The sequence below is a fragment of the Bombus pascuorum genome, chromosome 15 (genome assembly GCF_905332965.1).
Source record: "Bombus pascuorum chromosome 15, iyBomPasc1.1, whole genome shotgun sequence".
Taxonomy (NCBI): Eukaryota; Metazoa; Arthropoda; class Insecta; order Hymenoptera; family Apidae; genus Bombus; species Bombus pascuorum.
The window spans coordinates 366,127-385,511 of NC_083502.1; the positions used below are offsets into that span (position 1 = coordinate 366,127).

Consider the following 19,385-nt stretch of genomic DNA (forward strand, 5'->3'; position numbering starts at 1 on the left):
TTGACTACCGAAACCGAACAGTTCTGCCAACCTATAGATTCACCAATCGATATATTCAAATCCTCGATATTCGCGAAATTATATTCCTTCATCTCTTTAATTTTCCTCGTGCATTAGCTCATCGGATATTCGGTTATTTAATTTTAAAACTTTTCATTTAATTTCATTTTATTACTAATCTCTGTCGCGAAAAATGCCCAATATAAAATAACATGAAATACCCTAAATTTCAGTAATCTGACATAAATTATTGTAATATATAATTCAACAATACTATTTGAGGATTAAATTATACATTTTTGTTTTATCATTTCTAGTACTTTTATCATTTAAAAGAAAAATTTTCGTTTTCTACTCGAATGTACCATACTATATTCATACATATTATTGCATCCTATCGACTTTTCAAACTCTGATCTTACATACTTTTAAATAATTTTTTTTTATCAACAGAATAGCAATGGAAGTGCTTTTTAATTGCAAGTTCGTTAATTGGCATTCGCTTTAATAGTTTTCACACTTATACATAATAAAGAACATCGTGGCGACCTCTCTGTTTAAAAGTATATACATACATATAACTAATTTACGTGCTGAGTATTTATGTAAACGTTATACATACATAAATTTATGATCTCTTGAATTTATAAGAGAATTTCGGCACGTGTTCTGAGGTTTTGATTTTTAATTAATTATGAACAATATAAATTACAAATTTGATATACTTTAATATTGTTATATATATATATCTGTTTTTCCAAAATGCAAGTATCTTGCCCGAATGATGTGAAAATATATAATCTAAGCGCTGGGAAGTCTCTTCCAGAGGTAAATATTTATTTGTTGTATCAAATATCGTTCTATACATTTTAATGGTACTAATTTTTCATCTTTTAATTTTCGTCAGTGGTTATCTGAACGTAAAAGACGTAACTTATTGAAGAAAAATGTTGGTAAGTAAACTTTTCATAAACCTGTTACCTGTTATATAGTGATAAAATATAAATATTATATGTAAATCACAATATCATTTTGATAGACATTCGGCGTCGAATCGAACTTATCCAAGATTTTGATATGCCTGGTGTTAGTACTTCAATCAAAATATCAAACGATGGACAATATATATTTGCGACAGGTATATATAAGCCGCGTGTAAAATGCTTTGATGTAAAGAATCTATCTTTAAAATTTGAAAGATGTTTTGATTCTGAAGTTGCTGCTTTTGAAATATTATCAGATGATTATAGCAAAGTACGTAAATGTATTTACATTATTCATATATTATCCATGTATTAAATATCTGGTAATTGAATTTATCATTTTATTCTTTACCTTTCAGCTAGTATTTCTACGCTATGACAGAGGCATAGAGTTCCATGTTGCTTATGGAAAATATTATGTAATGAGAGTACCTCGTTTTGGAAGGGATATAAAATATCATTATCCATCTTGTGATCTTTTTGTTGTAGGAGATAGGTCTGATACACATTCTTTTCAACAATGTAATCTTTATTTAAGATCTTAAATAGTCAAAATTTACTTTCATTAGCTTGCATTATGTTACAGTAGCGAGATTTACAGAATAAATCTTGAAAGAGGACAATTTTTACAGTCTTTCTTGACAGAGGCACCATCCATAAATAAATGTGAAATAAATCCTGTACATTATCTTCTTACTGTTGGAACAGAAGAGGGAAAAGTAGAAGTGTGGGACCCCCGAGTTAGAAATAAAGTTGGTAATTTGGACTGTGCTTTACATTGTGTTGGAGAAGATAATAAGTATGATAGTATACTGTAATGCAATCTACTGGCAAAAGTTCTTGATATTTTCACTTATGGTATTTACTTTATTATTATTTAGATTAGAAAAAATTCCTGCGGTTACTAGTTTAAGATATCAAGGAGGTTTAACACTTGGAGTAGGTACATCGACTGGACAAATATTATTATACGATATTCGTTCCAGTAAGCCATTTTCGGTCAAAGATCACATGTATGGGTTGCCTATTAAAAATATTGAATTCCATCAAACAATGGATATGGTTTATTCTATGGATAGCTCTATTGTGAAAATATGGGAAAAGAATAACGTGAGTAAAATTTATGAGTTGGTTGATAAGAAAGATGAATAATAATTGTAAACATCTTTGAATACTTTGAAACAACGTTTTACAGGGTAAATTGTACACATCCATAGAAGCCCAGCACGATTTTAATGATATGTGCGTTATACCAAACACTGGAATGCTTTTAATTGCCAATGAAAATACGAAAATGCAAACGTTTTACATCCCTTCCCTTGGCCCAGCTCCCCATTGGTGTAGTTTTCTAGATAATCTGACTGAAGAACTAGAAGAATTAAGTTTCGATATTATTTATGATGATTACAAATTTGTAACTGAAAAAGAGTTAGAAGAATTAAGCCTTTCGCACTTGAAAGGCACTAATCTCCTTAGAGCTTATATGCATGGCTACTTTATGGATATTCGATTGTATAAGAAAGCAAGAGATGTAATGAAACCATTTGAATTCGAACAATATAAGAAAAAGAAAATTCAGCAAAAAGTGGAAGAAACTTGCGGTAGTAGAGTACAGGTATTAAATATTTTATTACTCTATAGTGTTATCTACGGAATATCATACATTTTTCATCTATATTTATATGTATTTGTAGATTCAAAAAATGCCGAGTGTAAATAAAGAACTTGCATTAAAGTTAATGGATAACGAAACAAATGCGAAGAAAAAGAAAAATGTTTCTTCCAGTCTTCTAACAGATGAACGTTTCAAACAACTGTTTACTAATCCAGATTTTCAAGTGGACAAAAATTCGGCAGAGTATACGTTGTTAAATCCCGTTATCTCACAACTTAGTAAGAGTAAAACAAAGAAGTTAAAAGCCAAGGTTGAAAAAGAAATGGAAGAAGAAATGGAAATTGATCCAATGGGAGATGAACATCATGGTTGTACAAATATTTGTGTGTGTGTGTGTGCGCGCGCGCGCGTGTGTGTATGTTGAATTAACTTGATAATGAGACTTATACTTTCAGATAATAGTTCCGATGAAAGCTTTATTCATGATGATAGTAGTTCAGAAGATGAGAAACAATGGGTTAAAGAAATGAAAAATCAATACCGATTGATAAAAAAGAACGAGAGACAAATGCAAGAGAATGATGAAAGCGTGACAAATAATGACGAACGTATTCAGAATGAACCTGAATTCTATGAAATCAAAGATAATGTAGAATTTAAAGATGCAAAACCGGTAGCAAAGAAACTAAGCAAGTGCGTATTGTTATGTATATAGGTAGTTGAAAAATATCGACACGTAAATCTACTTCTACGAATTTATTTTCGTATCTTTTTTTATTGTTACCATCATTTTGATTAATTGTTTTAGAGCTACTTTAGGAGAGAGATTGAAAAGAAATGAAAATGAGGGTCTTAAAATTTCTAGTTCACGTGGTAACAGAGAAATGACTTTCCATATTGAAAAGGTACACATATGTTATAAACGTTACACGTGACATATACAATGTATATAACATGTATATGCTTATATCCATATATGTATATTTATTTACAGAAACAGATAAAGCGAAGAAAATTATTGGTGAAGAGACATGAAAAGGAATATAAACATCTACTAAGACCAGCAGGAAATTTATCTAAAAGAAAATATTAATATTTATCATTGTATTTAATTTGTTAAATGTTAGGTAATTTTTTTCTAAAATAAAAAATATTTTTACATCATCTATTATTTTGTTCTAAAACATATATCTTTTCGGATTCCTTTGCTCTATCGGTCCATACTAGAAGTTGTCCATACAACGAATAAAATAATTTATTTCGACGCGATGTATATATGGATATCTTGACAGAGGTGAAGTGTCATCTCAAAATAGTGATATAATAAATTTTATACGCTAGGGTGAATCACGCGGAGTATCGATACAAATGTTTTCTTTTCAAGTTCAAAAGCACTGTGCCCGTTTGTCAAGAAAAATGACATTAGTAAGTTTTACATTATATTTTCAATAATTTTTTATTTTTACTAGTTATATACTATTTATTATGAAATATATTTATCATATAATATATAATATCGTGATTTTATCGTGGACTATTGTCGAATTTGAATTTTGGAAATTAACACTTAACATACTTGTTTGAATAGAAACATAAGGTAATTATTTTTCTATATAGAGCTAATTACTGTTTATTTTGATTTTGAAGATCTAGTATGTTTACATTCAAATCACTATCTATAGATCTATAATTTAATCTAGATCTATAATTTAATACTTTACATTTACTTCTTGGTTTTCATTTTTGATGGATTATAAAATCCATTTTTTCCATCTTATATTATAGAATTAATAAGTAAAATTGTTAATAATAAATTGATAATAAAAATGTGTGTTTTAATTACATTCTAATTATCATTGTTTATAGGTAAACTCGAATAACGAATCAAAGAATGGGAAAGATCCTCCACAGCAAAATCATGAAGGAACAATTCAGGAATCTACACCATCTGGATTGTCAGATTTGCACATGCAAAGTACAGAAGTAAGACTATTTAGCATTTCTCTTTTAGTACATGTAAGTTATATGTTCTTCTTATTTTATGATAGATTGGTGAAATCACAGAAATGCCAGATTTTGAAATGTTGAATACATCAGCAGTACTTCATTATTGCAAACATAAAATATTAAGACCATATTTGAGATTATTAGGAGTAATGGGCTTAAAGCCAATAAGCAATGATGATTCACAGCGATGCACTTGTTATTGTATTTTTGCGAATCTTCATACCTGTCAAGTTGCAATATTTATGTGCATTGGATATATACTACAATACATGGCATGTTTTAGGTAATAACACCTAATATAATACTTTTAATATAACTATTATTAAATATAATTGGTTTTCTAGAAGAGACAGAGGTTTTTGTTATAAAACAATGCCTTTGAAATTTCAATTTGTATCCAATTTAAATAAGGAAGATTCAAAAGAAATTACTTGCTTTGGAAATGTTATATTTAGTTATCTGGTTCCCAGTATTTTACATTTAGTTGCATACATATATACAGTATATCTGTTCCGAATTAAAGAAAACGAACAGTTACAAAATTTAATGGAACGAGCATTTCTTCTATCTTCTAATTCTGTAAATCGTGGAAATCAAAGGAGACTTGTACGGATATTATGGTTTTTCATAGCATTGAGTCTTGTATGGATAATTATGGCATTAATTACAGTAAATGTGTTAATGGCTCGAGGAAGCATTATATTTCAATGGCTAGAACATAGGTAAGTTGCCTAATATAATATTAGTATCATCTAAATGATAATTAAAGTTATATATTTTTTCCTATTGAAGCATATTCAATTCTATATCCTTGAATATTCTATTCATACTATTAGCATTGTTTTATTCTGTACTTCTTCCAAGTTTATTGTTTGCACAGTCCATATCAAGTAAAAATAACAATGAAAGTACTTTTAATCGTATGCACATTATGGCATGATATGGTTCAAGGAACAATTATAACCAGTTACTGCTTGCAAGGGCAACTTTTACTGGCACATCTGTATTTTCTTCGTGGAAAACTACTTCATCATACTTTAGCTCCTATTGATTGGATGAGGGTTTGTAATTTGATTTCTATGCAATTGTTTCCTTTAACTCATATCAATTAGTAGATAAAAAATAAAAAAATAACAATTAGAGAGAAAAAAGAAATGGGATGGAAAAACCAATATTATTTTTGTTATTTCTTATATTACAGGAGATTAGTGAATTTAAAAAGTTATTGAAATATTTCAATAACGATTTAGGGCCAGCTGTATGCATTTACACAATTGTAAATTTATCATGGGCAGCCGCAGGTACAATTTGGCTACTCCGATATGATAACAGCGACATGCAAACTAATTCTGTCACGTGGATTGAAATAACAAACGTAGTTCTGTGGATTCTAATATCGATAGTTCCTTTTATCCAGGTACATTTGTTTCTATATATGGATCACAGGCGGAAAACATAATGAGTTCCTTTTCTTGTTATTTATAAAAGAGTACTTTTAAAATTCAATACATTGTCAATCAGTTCCATATTGTTTCTTACAAAACAACATTATAAATTTGTCACTTACCTTTAAAAGACTTATTATCATATATTATGTCTTTGAATTTGTCAGATTCTCGTTTTTTAATTATCACATATTAATATACTTCACCTCATCATTGAATGGCCTAAAAGTAAGAAAATTGACAAAAATTATTTTTCATATTATATCTTTCCCATGTGCTCTTATGTGAAATAGAATCAGAATGAATAGTTTGATATTTGATAATTATGCATTTCAAATATTGAAAAATTCAAAGTATAGAAAAGAAAGTTTTAACTGATACTCTATTATTTTTCAATAGGCAGCACGTTTAACAACCGCTTGTTCTATGATTCAAAGTATCGGACATGAAGTGCGCATTCGACCATTTGTTTATCAAAGTACACCTGGTGAAGATCTTGATACTATACTTCTATATACATCATCTTTGGAAATGTGTGCACGACTCTTTAGGGTACCAATTACGGGTAGATACCTTTGTTTATTTCTTACCATAGGGAGTATCTTGATCCTTACACTAGGACAATGTCAGTTCTTCTAATCATTTCCTACACTTTGATAAATAGATTACAGATATTTATGTAAATTCATATTTTTATAAATATAAATTAAAAAAAGGGAACATAGGTAGATAATAGTAGTTTAATTTACTAAATATTATAACAAGTAATTTATTTTGGTTATACCATATATTTTTACATATCATGCACATTCTGTAAAGTGATATGCTTTCAAATTCCCTATAAATGTATAATAATCAATGATCTACTGATGAATTCAATCATACAAAATATCCTTTTTGTATATTTTTCATTCTATACTTATAATTAATACTAACAGCCCTTAATTCAGAGTAATGTTTATATGTTTTGCAAAACAAGATTGTTTTATTTAATTCAATTTGCAAGTTTACAATAATTGTATAATTTTACAATGAGTTTATGATTTTCTATGTAATAACTTGTGTAGATGTGTAATTTTATAACAATTTTATTTGTAATAATATCCTATAGAGATGATTTCTGAGAGTTAAAACTTTAGTTTAATTCCTGAATAATTGAAGAATTCGCCGTATAGATCAAGAAATTTCATTATTGACCATCAATTGGACGATTTTTTAAATTTGCTTATAGTTTAAAAGCCAGGAAAAATATTTAGATAAAACTAATCTTAATTTATTTCTTACGTTCTAAACTTTCATTCGAGCTCTTAAAAGTTAAAAAATTTTACGTAGTAGTCGAAAAATTTGGATTTTTTCATTCACCTGTCGTTTGAGTATATAATTAAATATTATATATGTGTATATATATATATATCGTTCTTTTCTACTTCACGCTTTTACGTTCTACAAGGATATCGAAAAATAAATACATGTATAATTCTATTTAAAAAACATGGTGATCTTGAAATTTCGTAAAAAAAAAACATGGCTATGAAAAAGTATTTTTACCGTTGCATGTGGCCCTTGAAATAATGTAACTTTGTTCTGAGAAGCCTTTTTATACAACAATAACTAAAGCAGATTATTTAGATGATCTCATTTAGCAGGACCAACCTGCACATAATATCACTATACTACAAAAAAATCAGTACTAATAAAAACAAACACATAACTTCTTTATCCTACATTTTCCTAACTAGTTTAGTTGTAAATTATGAAATTATAAATAGTCATTCGAAGGAATTTTACTTTTTCATCATAGAAAACTGCTATTAATAATAAAAAAGTTAGAGTAAAAAAAAGACGTTCATATTTAATTATCCTTCCTTCAATACTTGTGTGATTTACGTATAAGAGTAAGGGTACACATACATATGTATGTATGAAAGAGAATGCAAGTTATATGATGCATGTTGTATATGTATATGTTATGTTTTTATGTATCTAAGCATTTATAGAATATTTTCGATGAATTAGAAGTGAATTTTACTATTGAAAAAATAAATATTTTTGGACATGGCAAACTTACTATGGTGGTTATATGGAATGAATAAGTGGAATTAGAAGTAATAAAATTATATTTCATATCTGTCTTATTCAGAAATTAAGAATTCGAATAGCAAAACATACACATAACCTATCATAGCGTAAAGTGATACGAAAGTTATAATCATGCCGGTTTTTCAAGAATCATGTGCAGAGGTAACATTTACAATGTGTTTACAGTATAGTAGTACAACTATTTTAAATATATAAAACTTTTTGTACAATTATCTTAAATGTGTTTCAGCAAATTCAAGCTCAAACGATCATTATAATTCATCCTGGATCCATGTATCTTAGGATGGGACGAGCATCTGACTTAAATCCTTGTACAATGCTAAATGCTGTTGCCAGAAAACGTTTAGCTGGAGGGTTAGAATATAAAGACAGTTTACTACCACCAGCTGTACCACGAGTAAGTTCTTTTTACAAATAACACTTTTATAAAGATGTTTCATTTTTTATTGTTTTTAGTAGACAAAAGAGCTGACACAAGCAATGGAGGAATCTCGTCTACAAGTATCTCATACATTACAATCTTGTCTGCAATCCGATGGAAGAAGAAGATATGCTACGCCACCCCAACAAATAGCTGCTTTTAATCGCAGATCCAATCCAGAAATATCATCTCCATGTAGTGTCGAATGGATAAAAACAGATAAAGACATTGTAGTTGGAGATGATGTATTATCGTTGAATCCAGATGATAATTTCAATATTCACTTTCCATATAGGAGAGGAGAACTTAACATTCATTCTGGTCCTGGTGGTAGCTTGAGATCTGTTATGGCTGATTTAAAAACGATTTGGGAATACGTTCTCACAGAAAAAATGGACATTCCTTTAAGAGATTTGAAACATTATCGTGCTGTTCTTATAATTCCAGATATTTATAACAGGCAATATTTAAAAGAGTTAACAACGCTGATGCTCTGTGATATTGGATTTGGAGCATGTTTTTTATTACAAGTTAGTACTAATATTTTTTTTTTTATTCTTAGAGTATACTATTGCTGGTGAATTAATATTTCACTACGTTTCAAAGGATCACGTGGCAGCTACGTTTGGTGCAGGTCTGGGATATGCATGTGTAGTTGATGTTGGAGATCAAAAAACATCAGTTTCTTGCGTAGAAGATGGAATCTCTCATAGAAATACTAGAGTACGAATGGATTATGGCGGAGGAGATATCACTCAGACATTCTTCTGGCTACTTCAGAAATGCGCTTTTCCTTACAAAACATGCGATCCATCTAATAAGCTGGACGCGTTACTCTTGAGTCAATTAAAGAAAGATTTCTGTCACGTTGATTTGAATGTATGCGGATCTCAGGAAAAGACGTTTGTAGTTCGGAAACCGAAGCAACAAACCGAGAAATACACTCTACAAGTAGGCGATGAGTGCTTAGTCGCACCTTTAAGTTTATTTCAACCTGAATTATTTAAAGTTACTGGAACACATAGCGTACATATACAAAAGAGGTCAATGGGAGATCCAGAAGACCCGCACGACGAAAACTACCTGCGAGAAACGAGTGTATGTAGATTTACATAGAGAGGTGAGTATGCTTATTTTTCTAGTATGAACATTAGTTTCGTTACTAACTGTTTAGAGAAGAGGTATGAAAGAAAATCTTGAGCAAACATCTGAAATGCAAGAAGAAGCAACTGCACCAACTGTAGCAGGGGAAGAAGAAGTGGTTGTAGATGCTGTAGATTCAGCACCGACCTTATCGAATCGCGATCTGGATGCTCCACGTGACTTTGTAGTGGGTCCCCAGCAACTATTAGGATTAGATCATGCTGTACTTCAAAGTATCGATCGCTGTCGTATGTATATTCATTTAACTCATCAAATGTGAAATATATATAATATATATAATAAACTTTACTTACTATTGCATTTTTGATAGCCACGGAAGATCTGAAAAGAAAAATGTACAGTTGTGTACTTGTTGTTGGTTCTGGTATGAAATTTCAAGGTATAGGTATGTGGCTACACAATCGGATTTCTCTTCAAATTCCCTACATGTATAGGGCTGGTATGTATATATATCTATACCGTTTTATCCTTAAATAAAAAAGGTACTATATATTCTATTTTTCATATAATGTAAAGAACAATTGGATATTATAACACAACCAAAAGAAATGGATCCTGGTATGACAGCATGGAAAGGAGCAGCAATTCTAAGTTGTTTAGAATCTGCTCAAGAATTATGGATTGGTCGACAAGAATGGGAACGAACAGGTGTCAGAGTATTGAGAGAAAGAGCACCATTTATGTGGTGAAAATGCTTGAATAAAACATTTTTTTTTAAATTAAAAAATTTTAATGTAAAATATTAAACCTAAATTTTGATTTGGCCACTTTTTTCAATTATGTATTACATATACCATTATCTACCGTATAATATCACCTCCCTATCTTTAAGCACTTAAATGTAAGTAATTAAAAATAAAACTTTATTTTAAAAATATAGAATTTATAGTACATATTATATACCTATAACATATCCATTAATCTAACTTTAGTTTTATCATTTCTGTGATACATAATAATGTCAGCTTCGAGCAGGAAGTTTACAAAATGCAGAGATTCCGGTGTAACATCTACATACACATCATTACCACCTCTTGTGTACGATGTTGTCAACTCCTGAAAATTTACACCCATTTGTTCTACCTTGTGAATAATAAAAACTTTTGTATGACTTTAAATATTCTGTACTTACTCCTAAAAACTCTTTGAAATTCTGATTTTCTGGGAACAACTTTTCTACTACTGCATGCTAAGCATTTACACATATATAATTATAATAGATTCATTATAGATAAAGCGTTAAATATTAAATTTATATATTTATATTTTTTTTCATACCAAATCTCTTTTTACAGTTCGAAACATGCGTTTCGCTATAACATGTTCCGTATTATAGGTTGTATTGGCCGTCAATTCGTTTGCACCTAAGTAGGCTTCTTTCATCTTCTCCAAACCCATCTTTTTGTTTTGCAAGCTGAAACAAATATATACGATTTTATAGAAAATCAAACCAAAATAATTACAAAGTGATACTCTATTATTTTACGAACTATGATATATTGTTTTTAATATCCGAAAGTTGCGTCTTCATTTTCTCAAAAAGTTGCTGAGCATTTTGAACTTCCTTTTCGAGTTCTGTTAAGACTTCAACGTGCAAATCAGACGTTTTAGGAATGGGATAATCTTTTGGTTCTTCTAAAATAATTTTACTAAATAAACTGTTACACAATTTGTGTTGCTTTTTTCTTACATCTTCTGGATTGCAAGTTTTATTCAAAGCGACTTGTTCGTAATTGTTCGAAATTACATCCATCGTGTCTTCTATTTCTTTTTGTCGTTCCATCTGAGTTTCTTTTAGAGCTTCGAAAGCATCTTGCAACGTATATTCCATTTTTTTCTCTTCTCTTTTAGACTTTATCGTGGAAACGAGACATTAAAAGTATCACGAAACTCTTCTGTGAAATGGCGGGAAACCAAATATGTATATATACCTGTTTTTCATTGAACATTACATTGCTCTTAAGTCTGATGGAGACTAAATTGTGATTGGTATATTTTGAAACCATTCCTGTACATGCTTGGTACGTAAATATGTCTGACAACTGTGTTGTCTATTAGGATTGAGGTTAAGTCGGTTTATTTGGTCAAAATGATGTGTAGCCGAATAAATTTCGTTTTGAAACATTTTTATAAACGACCGACTTGGAATTGTCGTTTGTGCACAACAATTTCACAAACAAGTAAGTACAAGCACGGAATTTTTATTCATTTTCTCGTTGTATCAGAATCTTTAGTCGAATAGAGGTTATATTGATAATAATATATAATCGAATAAACTTCACTGTAAGAAATTCTTGCGAACAATCGATCTAAAATTGTCGTTTGTCGTTGACAATTCCACAAATAAGTAGATAAATCGAAATTTTCATTTATCTTTTTGTCAAGTCAAGTACAGGTTATGTTTTTAGTTTTATTACTTTAACTCTATAGCTATCGAATGAAATTATTAATATATAATTTACAGCAGATGAAAGGGATCCTGCACCGTTTTTCTTCAATGAACATGTACAGGAATTATTGACGACCTTGACTCGTATCAATTATGAAAAGGTTTTTGCAGCACGCATAGATGGAACGCCGTTGGAGGTTCCACAGTATAGTTTTATGACGGATGAAGAGTTACAAGAGGCACGAGCTCGATTAGCAGTAAAAGCAAGAAAACGAATTCAGATGCCACCTGTTGTGAAAATCAGATCAGACGAGGTTGAAGTACTGGCCAAAGAGCCTGAATTACAGGGTTACGAGCAGCACAATCTTGTGTTTACAGATATATCTTTTGGAAAAAACAATAGAAACAGATTAATTGTGGTACGTGAGTCGAACGGTACATTGAGACAAGCAACTTGCAACGAGAGGCACAGAATGAATCAAATATACTTTCCTATAAATGGTAGAGAGATACACACTCCACAAATGTTCTTCCATCCATATTTGAGTGTAAGAAACGTTTTAATATTCCTTTCTCTTATAAAAAATATACCTTTATCGATCTCTTTTATCAGTGACATAAATATTTATTAAATCATATATAATTGTTGCTTGAGATCTGGCTCTGCCGCCGTCTCTTATTTATAATTTACTTTGTATCTCATGTACATGTATATATATTTTTATTTAATGCATAATATATTTGTAGGATCTATTGGACAAAGGAGAATTCGAATTCATCTTAGATAGAGCGTGTTTGCAGTTTGAACCTGATGATCCAGAATACCACAGGGTTACGAAAGAAGTGTATTCTTACGTGGATAAATTAAATAAATTCGATGTTCTGCGATCTACAAGGCATTTTGGTCCATTGGTGTTTCAACTTGCCTGGGAGAATAATATCGATAAGTTGTTGTTGGAATTGATGGACAGTGAAAACATAGAAGAGGCAGGCGCGCTGATACGGTTGTATCACGCGCTTCATCCTGATGTTAAATCGGCTCAGGAAACGATACACGAGGACATAGAATTAATCAAAGTTTACGCCGAATTGGATTCTTCAGAGCGATACGCGATATCAAACGCTATACAGAGGTACACAAAAATGCAAACGGAGAAAAAGAAGGTGGAGAAGGGTATAATGAAAGCACACGGGCTGATCGAAGATGAGGACGTGTAACCGATAACGTGAACGATCGTTGGAGTTCGCCGCTATGTCAGCCAACCGCTTTGTTACTTTTTATTGTATATACAAATACTTTGCATTTGCGACTAAATAAAACCGGTATATAATCAAAATAACAGAATTTCGATGATTATTAATCGATTATTTTATTACGTGATAGTTACTTACAAACATTTACAAATGTAACAAGTCAATTCGATTTGGCGTACAGAATCGTCGGAAAACATTACATATCGATTATTGGCTAACGTTCTGGAAATAACTGAATCGATTTCGGGTCCCGCTTTTGCGTCTCGCGGTCGAAAGGTGTGGCACCGATATTTCACACCTCTCGAGGGAGAAATTATTGCCTGGGGATGGGTTTGGGCCATGGATAATAGACCATGAGCCATGGGGTGGTTCTCGAGGATGAGATGTGACTCGGTTGCGTAAAATAGGAAACGCATACTTTCGTGAGTAGATAAATGGAGGAACGAAGGAAGGAGGTTAGGACAGGGAAGGGATCGAATCGGCAGAAAACGAAGAAGTGCGCGTTGAGAGAAAGCAGCTTTGTACAAATGCAAATTATGCGACTGGAGGCTGCTGCATGTAAGTACCTACTTATCGTGAATGGAACAATATACAAGTCCGACTGTGAAGATCGAACGAGAAGTGCTTGTTCGTTGGGATCGTGTACCGTCTTGATCGTTTAATGATTTGATAAACACTCGCAACTGAATACTGTGATCGATCGTTATTATCCATATTCTTACTCATATTACTTCTTATCGTTATATGTATATTAATTATTACTTCCATATAGATGCGTTTCATGGTGTACGTAGAAAATAAATAATAGCCACGATTACGATCGGCGTAGTAGACGAAATCTTTACTAATCGACTATCGAAGAATGACGACGCGACGAAAGAAAGGGAAAACCGCGGCAAGCAATAATTCCAGTTGAATAGGAAAACGAACGAAAAGGAAGAAGCACGGAATCAAACCTATCGGCTATTAGGCCTCTCGAAGCAAAGTATGCGCATATCGATTATATAAATGTGTATCTCTGATTTCTGTCGAGCACTGGGAAGCACGGTTACCTTATTCCGTTTAGCTCATCGCTAGTCCGACATCTCTCTACGACCTCGATAACAAAAGCAGCGGGTATTCTTCTTCGCTGTCAACGTTACTACCGAATCTTACATCATATCATCGTTCTCTACTCTCATTCTTCTTTCTCTCGCGCTTCCTGCGTTCTTTTTAACAGGGATACCGCGAATTTCACCAACAGATCACGCGGCCTCTTAAAGGCTGACAGAAATTTGGGATTGGCGCGTGACAACTGCAATATGCTCTATCAACGAACTCTGATGCGATTCAAGCGAATCAATTTAATCAGCTAATTGAATTAGGAATGAACGTTTGGCGTGGAATAGCGCGGCGAATCGTTCCAAGAACGCTCTAATTAGATGTAGGTTTGGAGTTAGGTTCGATCGGTCGAAGATACGGCAAATCCGTGAAGTCAGCAAACGATCGAACGAGTCGGTCGCCACATGATACATCGAATGATAATTTACATGCCGATCTCACGAGATTTCGCAGAAATTTTTCACGAAACGAACCATGCTTTGGAACGAATCGACGAGCAGTTTGACAACGCCGTGTAAATACTCGCTGCATTTTTCGATCGGTAAATATTGAGCAATGTTCCTTTCGATCTTGCCATTGTCCGTCGAAAAATCGATCTTCTTCGGAATTTCCATTATTGGAGAATCGATTCCAATATATTGGAATTATTATGCCAATATAATGGAAATAAAGCATTAACCGAAACGCGTTTACCGCGACACGAGATAAGGTCGCACTCTACCCTCGCGTTTTCCATCGAGGTTACATCCTTTTTTCTTTTTCCGATCAAAGCTACTTAGAAACATACGAAGAATCTTTCACACACCGTGACTTACAAGTAAATATAAGGAGAGATATAGCTTCGTTCAGCGCGGTCGTTAGCACTTCGTGCGAGTTCGTACATAACCGGTTCTTAGACAGAAATAAACGTTTCCATTAAACGTTCTCTGCCAAGGATATCTGACGTGACACGACAGTGTATTACGACGCTGTTCTGCTGCTTCTCTATCAATCTAACTCTATTCGCTTAAATATTCGTTTATATAGAAATTCTCATCTTACTCCTGTGCTTTGTGTATATAAATTTATCGTTTTTCTTTCGTAGATATAGTTAGATATACTCATAGGTATGCACGATAGACCACGATCATAGCGACAGTCGGTTTTATTCGCTCGAAGTTAGCAGAGCTTGACTCGAGGAGAAAACGCGAGTAAAGGGGCGTGTCGTTTTATCGGTTGTTTATTGGCTTTCGCTCTCCATTTTGGCACAATCGTCGCTACAGTTTGACGTATGCTCGACGATACAATCATTGTATCCTGCCTAAACCAGGAACTGGATCTTCGAATCGCCCAACTTTTTTTTTTTATTCCTAAACGATCGTGAGGGGATCACTCCCAGCCTCTTTCGCCTCCCTATTATTATGCGTCCGGATTATGCGTTCCGAAAGAGAGAGATTGCGCTTTTCGTTTACGATTAGTAATACTATATATCGTTATTAATTATGATAATCGATATTATAAATTACGCGTGACTCGCTAAGTTCTATACGCTGTTTTCTCTACTTTCCAGCCGGCGAGATCGCCTCGCCGCGATCTAATATTCCCACAAAAATCGCCCTTTCGTTTCCCAGTTTTTATCCTTCGCTTGCTTAAAACGCGGTTAACTCGCGAGCACGACTTCAGCGGCAGCCACGTTTACGCTCGCCTCGAGCAACGAACGGCTTTTCGGTCACAGAATATCTGTTTCGTAGATCTTGCTAGTGGTAGTGGTAGCCGTCGTACTCGCGGTGCTGCATGTTGTTGATGCTACGGCGGAAACGTTCGCTGCCGACGTGTTACAAGCAACGATCGCTGTCTGACTGCCGTTAGATTCGCCGGAGCTGGTCGTTGCGATTACATTGGGCGCGACGTTGCAGTTGGCCATCCGCTGCTGTTCGTTCGACTCTTCTTGTCGCGCACGAACGCCATCCACAGAGACTATCTCCTGAGTAACAGAGGGCTGCTTAGCAGCAGTTAGACTAGTTAAAGATCCAGAGCTGGCAGTGCTCAGTCCCAAGCCCATCTTAGCCAGCAAATTACTCTCGGATCCTGTCTTCTTCAAAAGATCTGGTGGCGCAGGCGGAATTGTAGTTAGACCCGCCGTGTTCCTCTGTAACTGTTGAAGTCTTGCGTATTGCTCCTGCAGAGCCTTCTGTTTACGCAGCAGCTCCTGATGCCGTTGCTCCAGCTGCTCCTGTCTACCCTTCTTGCTCTGCAGACCTTCCTGCGAGTTGACGCTTTCGCAGGAACTGGAATTGCTGGTGGATAGCACGGCTGACGACTGAGAGCTCGTTGAGTTGTTATGAAGCACTGGACTGGGTGCTGTGCTCTCGAGCGTAGCCACCGGCTGTTCTGTTGGTAGAGCCATGGGAGGCTTGCCCTCTTTAACAGGAAGGGTACCACGTGCTGGTGGCCTTCGGAGTGTGGCGTTGGCGCTCTGTAAATTATAAGAATGGTTTCTAGGTGGTAGCTGAGGGCTGGTGGGACTAGCCAAGGGAGACCTGGAGCTGGTGCGCGGCGGTGGAGGCGGTGGCACCCTTCTGGCGCTGGCCAGCTGAAGTAGCTCCGCGTTTCTCTCAGGCACCGGTGGCTTCTGTCCGGGAACGAATCCTTGCGGCAGCGTGGGCAGACTCGGCTGCTCCTGCAGGGACACCTGAAGTCTCGCTATGGGGGGCGACGTGTCCGTGTCTGAACTAGACGGATAGGAATGCAATCTGCGAAGCGTTCCTCCGGCGTTTGGTGGCCCTGCCGCCGCTGGCGCCAGTGTTCCGCCGCTTGGCAACAACGTTCCACTGGAAGAATCTACGCTCCCTTTCCGTCCTATGTCCGAGATGCAAGGCGGCCTACCCGTTGTCGCCACCGTGGATGCACCGACTGCCTCTCCTCTGCTTCCTGATCTGCCCAGCTCGGAAAGCATTGTCGAGGAGCCTTGCGCGTGACCTAGCTGTGAGCTTGGCCTCGAGAACGTCTGCAGTTCGTCTAGCAGAGCGTCGAGTGCGTTCTCCGGACGCTGCTGATGGGTGGCGGGTGGCTCGTGAGGGTGGGGCCCTCCCCCGATGACGCTCGCTGACCCCACGACAGTGCGTTCCGCTGGCACAGGGGCAGCTGCCTGTGTTCGATACGTGGACGACCGGTTATCAAAGACTGTCCTCTTCGGCTCTACGAACGCGACTGTACACGGCTGGTGTACGCGTGGACGCGAGGCCGATCGAGCTCGATTTATCGAGCTCTCTCGGTCTTGCGGCTTGCAACTTGCGGATGGAGGCTCGAGCGATCGTCGAAAGTTGTGTGTGAGATGGGAAATAGTAGAAAGAAAGAAGATCTTTGGTGGTTATATGCGGCTTCGATGTGATCAACTTTCGATGACGCCGAGAACCGTCGCAGAGGGCGGTGCGCCATTGTGATCCGGGATCGAATGTATTTCCAGGAAATGAGGAACATATAGCGACTTACGAAATTATTTGCAATAACTATGACGCAGGATTTTTCGCCAAATACTAGATCGAGACTCGATTGTATTTGAAAGTAATTCGAAAACGTACACGGAAGTTGCACAGCTATTTACCGTATAACGTACGTATAAAACGTGTAACAGACGAATTATGTCGTCGAAGATATGAATTTGCATAAAAGTTCACTCGCGTCGTAGTTGCAATCAAATTTCAAAATATCTTTGAACCTTATTAATATGTTAACGATACAAAATGCATTTGTGAAACGGTTCTAATGACTCAAACAATTTCATGAACCACTATACGTATCCCCGTGTGAAGCGGAAGAGAGATTAGTAGTAGGACGCACCGCTATCGAGCGACGATGGCTCGCGAATAGACCATTCGTGTATTGGCTACGTCATGCCAGTAATAGTGAAATGTGCGCGAATATAATGTTCGCATGCAAGGGTGCTGTGGGTGAGACAAATGGTGAGCGATCGAGGGCTAGAGCGTGATAGTGAGATAGATAGACAGAGAGAAAGAGAGAGAAAGAAAAAAACCGTGAGAAATAGGAGAAAAAAGTAGGATGACCGAGAAAATCGGAAGGCGCGAGAGATCGATCGAACGATGCGAGTCGATGAGTCGGTGAGCGCAAATAGAAAAAAAGTATATTATAACAAAATCAATGGAATAAACATACGTAATTATTAATTCCGTTAGATAGTTACCTGCGGTCTGGGTTATACGTTTTGTGCGTGCGTTGTGCGTGTTACAAGTCAGTACTCGTTTGGGGCTCTTTTACATTTGGCATCGATTGTTGTCGTCCAGTATTAGTCAACTTAAAAAAAAAACAGAGAAACCAAAAATCAAAAATCCAAAATCAGATTTGCGGCCGTTGTAATCGGCGTAGCTCTGTGTCCTAATTCGCTCGCGAATAGTTCTCACGGAGGCGCGGCGATCGACGCTTCCAGAACGTTTCTCGTCCCGCATTTATCATCCGTGTTCTCTTTGTCAGTCCGTGTACGAAAAAGAAAGCCGTGCTAGTCGAGTAACTTTCGCCGGGCATCCACCAAAAATCTTCTATTTCGTTCCCGAAAACGTACGTTAGCTGTTCGTTGCCTCTAAATAAAGTGTTACTCGATACCCGGTAAACGCGCCTCGACCGCGTCTTTTTTGTTCGGCAAAAAACGAAGATTGAAACGGCATGCATGGCTACACGCTAACTCGACGTGCAGAGCAAACGGAGATCGCCAACTCCTGTACGTGTGTACACATATTTAGATCACGTGCATGTCGCATGCTGCGCGTACGATACGCGCGCATTCCTTTACGCACACACGAAGGAACATGCTTGAAAAAAGTTGCAGACGAGTGGGGTCTGGTTCGAAGAAAGAAACACAGGTATATACACGGTATAAAGTAATGTAAAAGATGGCCGATCAAAGATACACACA

At 35.4% G+C, this 19,385-nt stretch overlaps 6 protein-coding genes across 16 annotated transcripts in view; 4 read left to right on the forward strand and 2 right to left on the reverse strand.

The window, feature by feature from the left end:
* Positions 1–464: 464 nt before the first annotated feature.
* Positions 465–3,762, forward strand: LOC132914596 (nucleolar protein 10). The gene is made up of 11 exons (XM_060973824.1): positions 465–828; positions 908–953; positions 1,040–1,254; positions 1,343–1,479; positions 1,570–1,782; positions 1,865–2,093; positions 2,179–2,598; positions 2,678–2,966; positions 3,054–3,291; positions 3,407–3,503; positions 3,593–3,762. Exons 1-11 carry the CDS (start codon positions 763–765, stop codon positions 3,689–3,691), a joined length of 2,049 nt encoding a protein of 682 aa, XP_060829807.1. The 5' UTR covers positions 465–762; the 3' UTR covers positions 3,692–3,762.
* Positions 3,763–3,827: 65 nt separating this feature from the next.
* Positions 3,828–6,810, forward strand: LOC132914600 (uncharacterized). Of its 4 annotated transcripts, none has more exons than XM_060973829.1 (7): positions 3,828–4,023; positions 4,465–4,581; positions 4,647–4,888; positions 4,950–5,327; positions 5,486–5,666; positions 5,807–6,022; positions 6,450–6,810. In XM_060973829.1, exons 1-7 carry the CDS (start codon positions 3,967–3,969, stop codon positions 6,687–6,689), a joined length of 1,431 nt encoding a protein of 476 aa, XP_060829812.1. In that variant the 5' UTR covers positions 3,828–3,966; the 3' UTR covers positions 6,690–6,810. The 4 variants fall into 4 exon arrangements, with proteins under 4 accessions (XP_060829812.1, XP_060829813.1, XP_060829814.1 ...); XM_060973830.1 differs by having other exon boundaries at positions 4,465–4,573; XM_060973831.1 differs by lacking the exon at positions 3,828–4,023 and adding an exon at positions 4,044–4,195 and having other exon boundaries at positions 4,465–4,573.
* A 1,149-nt stretch (positions 6,811–7,959) lies between these two features.
* LOC132914598 (actin-related protein 8) lies at positions 7,960–10,515 on the forward strand. 2 transcript variants are annotated; one of them, XM_060973825.1, is made up of 7 exons: positions 7,960–8,291; positions 8,380–8,547; positions 8,610–9,101; positions 9,178–9,669; positions 9,746–9,962; positions 10,046–10,174; positions 10,252–10,515. In XM_060973825.1, exons 1-7 carry the CDS (start codon positions 8,262–8,264, stop codon positions 10,422–10,424), a joined length of 1,701 nt encoding a protein of 566 aa, XP_060829808.1. In that variant the 5' UTR covers positions 7,960–8,261; the 3' UTR covers positions 10,425–10,515. The 2 variants fall into 2 exon arrangements, with proteins under 2 accessions (XP_060829808.1, XP_060829809.1); XM_060973826.1 differs by lacking the exon at positions 7,960–8,291 and having other exon boundaries at positions 8,409–8,547; positions 8,607–9,101.
* Positions 10,516–10,577: 62 nt separating this feature from the next.
* Positions 10,578–11,573, reverse strand: LOC132914603 (uncharacterized). The gene is made up of 4 exons (XM_060973836.1): positions 11,226–11,573; positions 11,014–11,149; positions 10,868–10,924; positions 10,578–10,791 (listed from the first exon to the last, which is right to left on the reverse strand). Exons 1-4 carry the CDS (start codon positions 11,564–11,566, stop codon positions 10,639–10,641), a joined length of 687 nt encoding a protein of 228 aa, XP_060829819.1. The 5' UTR covers positions 11,567–11,573; the 3' UTR covers positions 10,578–10,638.
* A 120-nt stretch (positions 11,574–11,693) lies between these two features.
* Positions 11,694–14,230, forward strand: LOC132914602 (small ribosomal subunit protein mS22). Its single transcript, XM_060973835.1, has 3 exons — positions 11,694–11,915; positions 12,200–12,672; positions 12,872–14,230. The coding sequence occupies exons 1-3, from the start codon at positions 11,825–11,827 to the stop codon at positions 13,340–13,342; spliced, it is 1,035 nt and encodes a 344-aa protein (XP_060829818.1). The 5' UTR covers positions 11,694–11,824; the 3' UTR covers positions 13,343–14,230.
* Positions 13,470–19,385, reverse strand: part of LOC132914594 (uncharacterized) — a 172,084-nt gene continuing 166,168 nt past the window's right edge. For 5 of the 7 annotated variants that reach the window (XM_060973816.1, XM_060973814.1, XM_060973813.1 and 2 more), the window contains one exon: positions 13,470–17,606. In XM_060973816.1, coding sequence (XP_060829799.1) covers positions 16,188–17,606 — 1,419 coding nt within the window. In that variant the 3' untranslated portion in view covers positions 13,470–16,187. The remainder of the gene's footprint in view (positions 17,607–19,385) is intronic. The other 2 variants (XM_060973817.1, XM_060973818.1) reach the window with 2 other exon arrangements.

What these genes read in the sequence shown, in the direction of transcription:
- LOC132914596 (XM_060973824.1), top strand. Translation starts at nt 763, where the DNA reads ATGCAAGTATCTTGCCCGAATGATGTGAAAATATATAATCTAAGCGCT. An exon ending in CTTATTGAAGAAAAATGTTG is followed by an intron (nt 954 to 1,039) that starts GTAAGTAAACTT and finishes TCATTTTGATAG; the next exon opens with ACATTCGGCGTCGAATCGAA. An exon ending in GTAGCAAAGAAACTAAGCAA is followed by an intron (nt 3,292 to 3,406) that starts GTGCGTATTGTT and finishes TAATTGTTTTAG; the next exon opens with AGCTACTTTAGGAGAGAGAT.
- LOC132914600 (XM_060973829.1), top strand. Translation starts at nt 3,967, where the DNA reads ATGTTTTCTTTTCAAGTTCAAAAGCACTGTGCCCGTTTGTCAAGAAAA. An exon ending in TTTCAATGGCTAGAACATAG is followed by an intron (nt 5,328 to 5,485) that starts GTAAGTTGCCTA and finishes TTGTTTGCACAG; the next exon opens with TCCATATCAAGTAAAAATAA. An exon ending in CGATAGTTCCTTTTATCCAG is followed by an intron (nt 6,023 to 6,449) that starts GTACATTTGTTT and finishes ATTTTTCAATAG; the next exon opens with GCAGCACGTTTAACAACCGC.
- LOC132914598 (XM_060973825.1), top strand. Translation starts at nt 8,262, where the DNA reads ATGCCGGTTTTTCAAGAATCATGTGCAGAG. An exon ending in TACCACCAGCTGTACCACGA is followed by an intron (nt 8,548 to 8,609) that starts GTAAGTTCTTTT and finishes TGTTTTTAGTAG; the next exon opens with ACAAAAGAGCTGACACAAGC. An exon ending in GAGCATGTTTTTTATTACAA is followed by an intron (nt 9,102 to 9,177) that starts GTTAGTACTAAT and finishes TACGTTTCAAAG; the next exon opens with GATCACGTGGCAGCTACGTT.
- LOC132914603 (XM_060973836.1), bottom strand. Translation starts at nt 11,566, where the DNA reads ATGGAATATACGTTGCAAGATGCTTTCGAAGCTCTAAAAGAAACTCAG. An exon ending in GAACTGTAAAAAGAGATTTG is followed by an intron (nt 10,925 to 11,013) that starts GTATGAAAAAAA and finishes GTAAATGCTTAG; the next exon opens with CATGCAGTAGTAGAAAAGTT. An exon ending in ATTTCAAAGAGTTTTTAGGA is followed by an intron (nt 10,792 to 10,867) that starts GTAAGTACAGAA and finishes GTAAATTTTCAG; the next exon opens with GAGTTGACAACATCGTACAC.
- LOC132914602 (XM_060973835.1), top strand. Translation starts at nt 11,825, where the DNA reads ATGATGTGTAGCCGAATAAATTTCGTTTTGAAACATTTTTATAAACGA. An exon ending in CACAACAATTTCACAAACAA is followed by an intron (nt 11,916 to 12,199) that starts GTAAGTACAAGC and finishes TATAATTTACAG; the next exon opens with CAGATGAAAGGGATCCTGCA. An exon ending in TCTTCCATCCATATTTGAGT is followed by an intron (nt 12,673 to 12,871) that starts GTAAGAAACGTT and finishes ATATATTTGTAG; the next exon opens with GATCTATTGGACAAAGGAGA.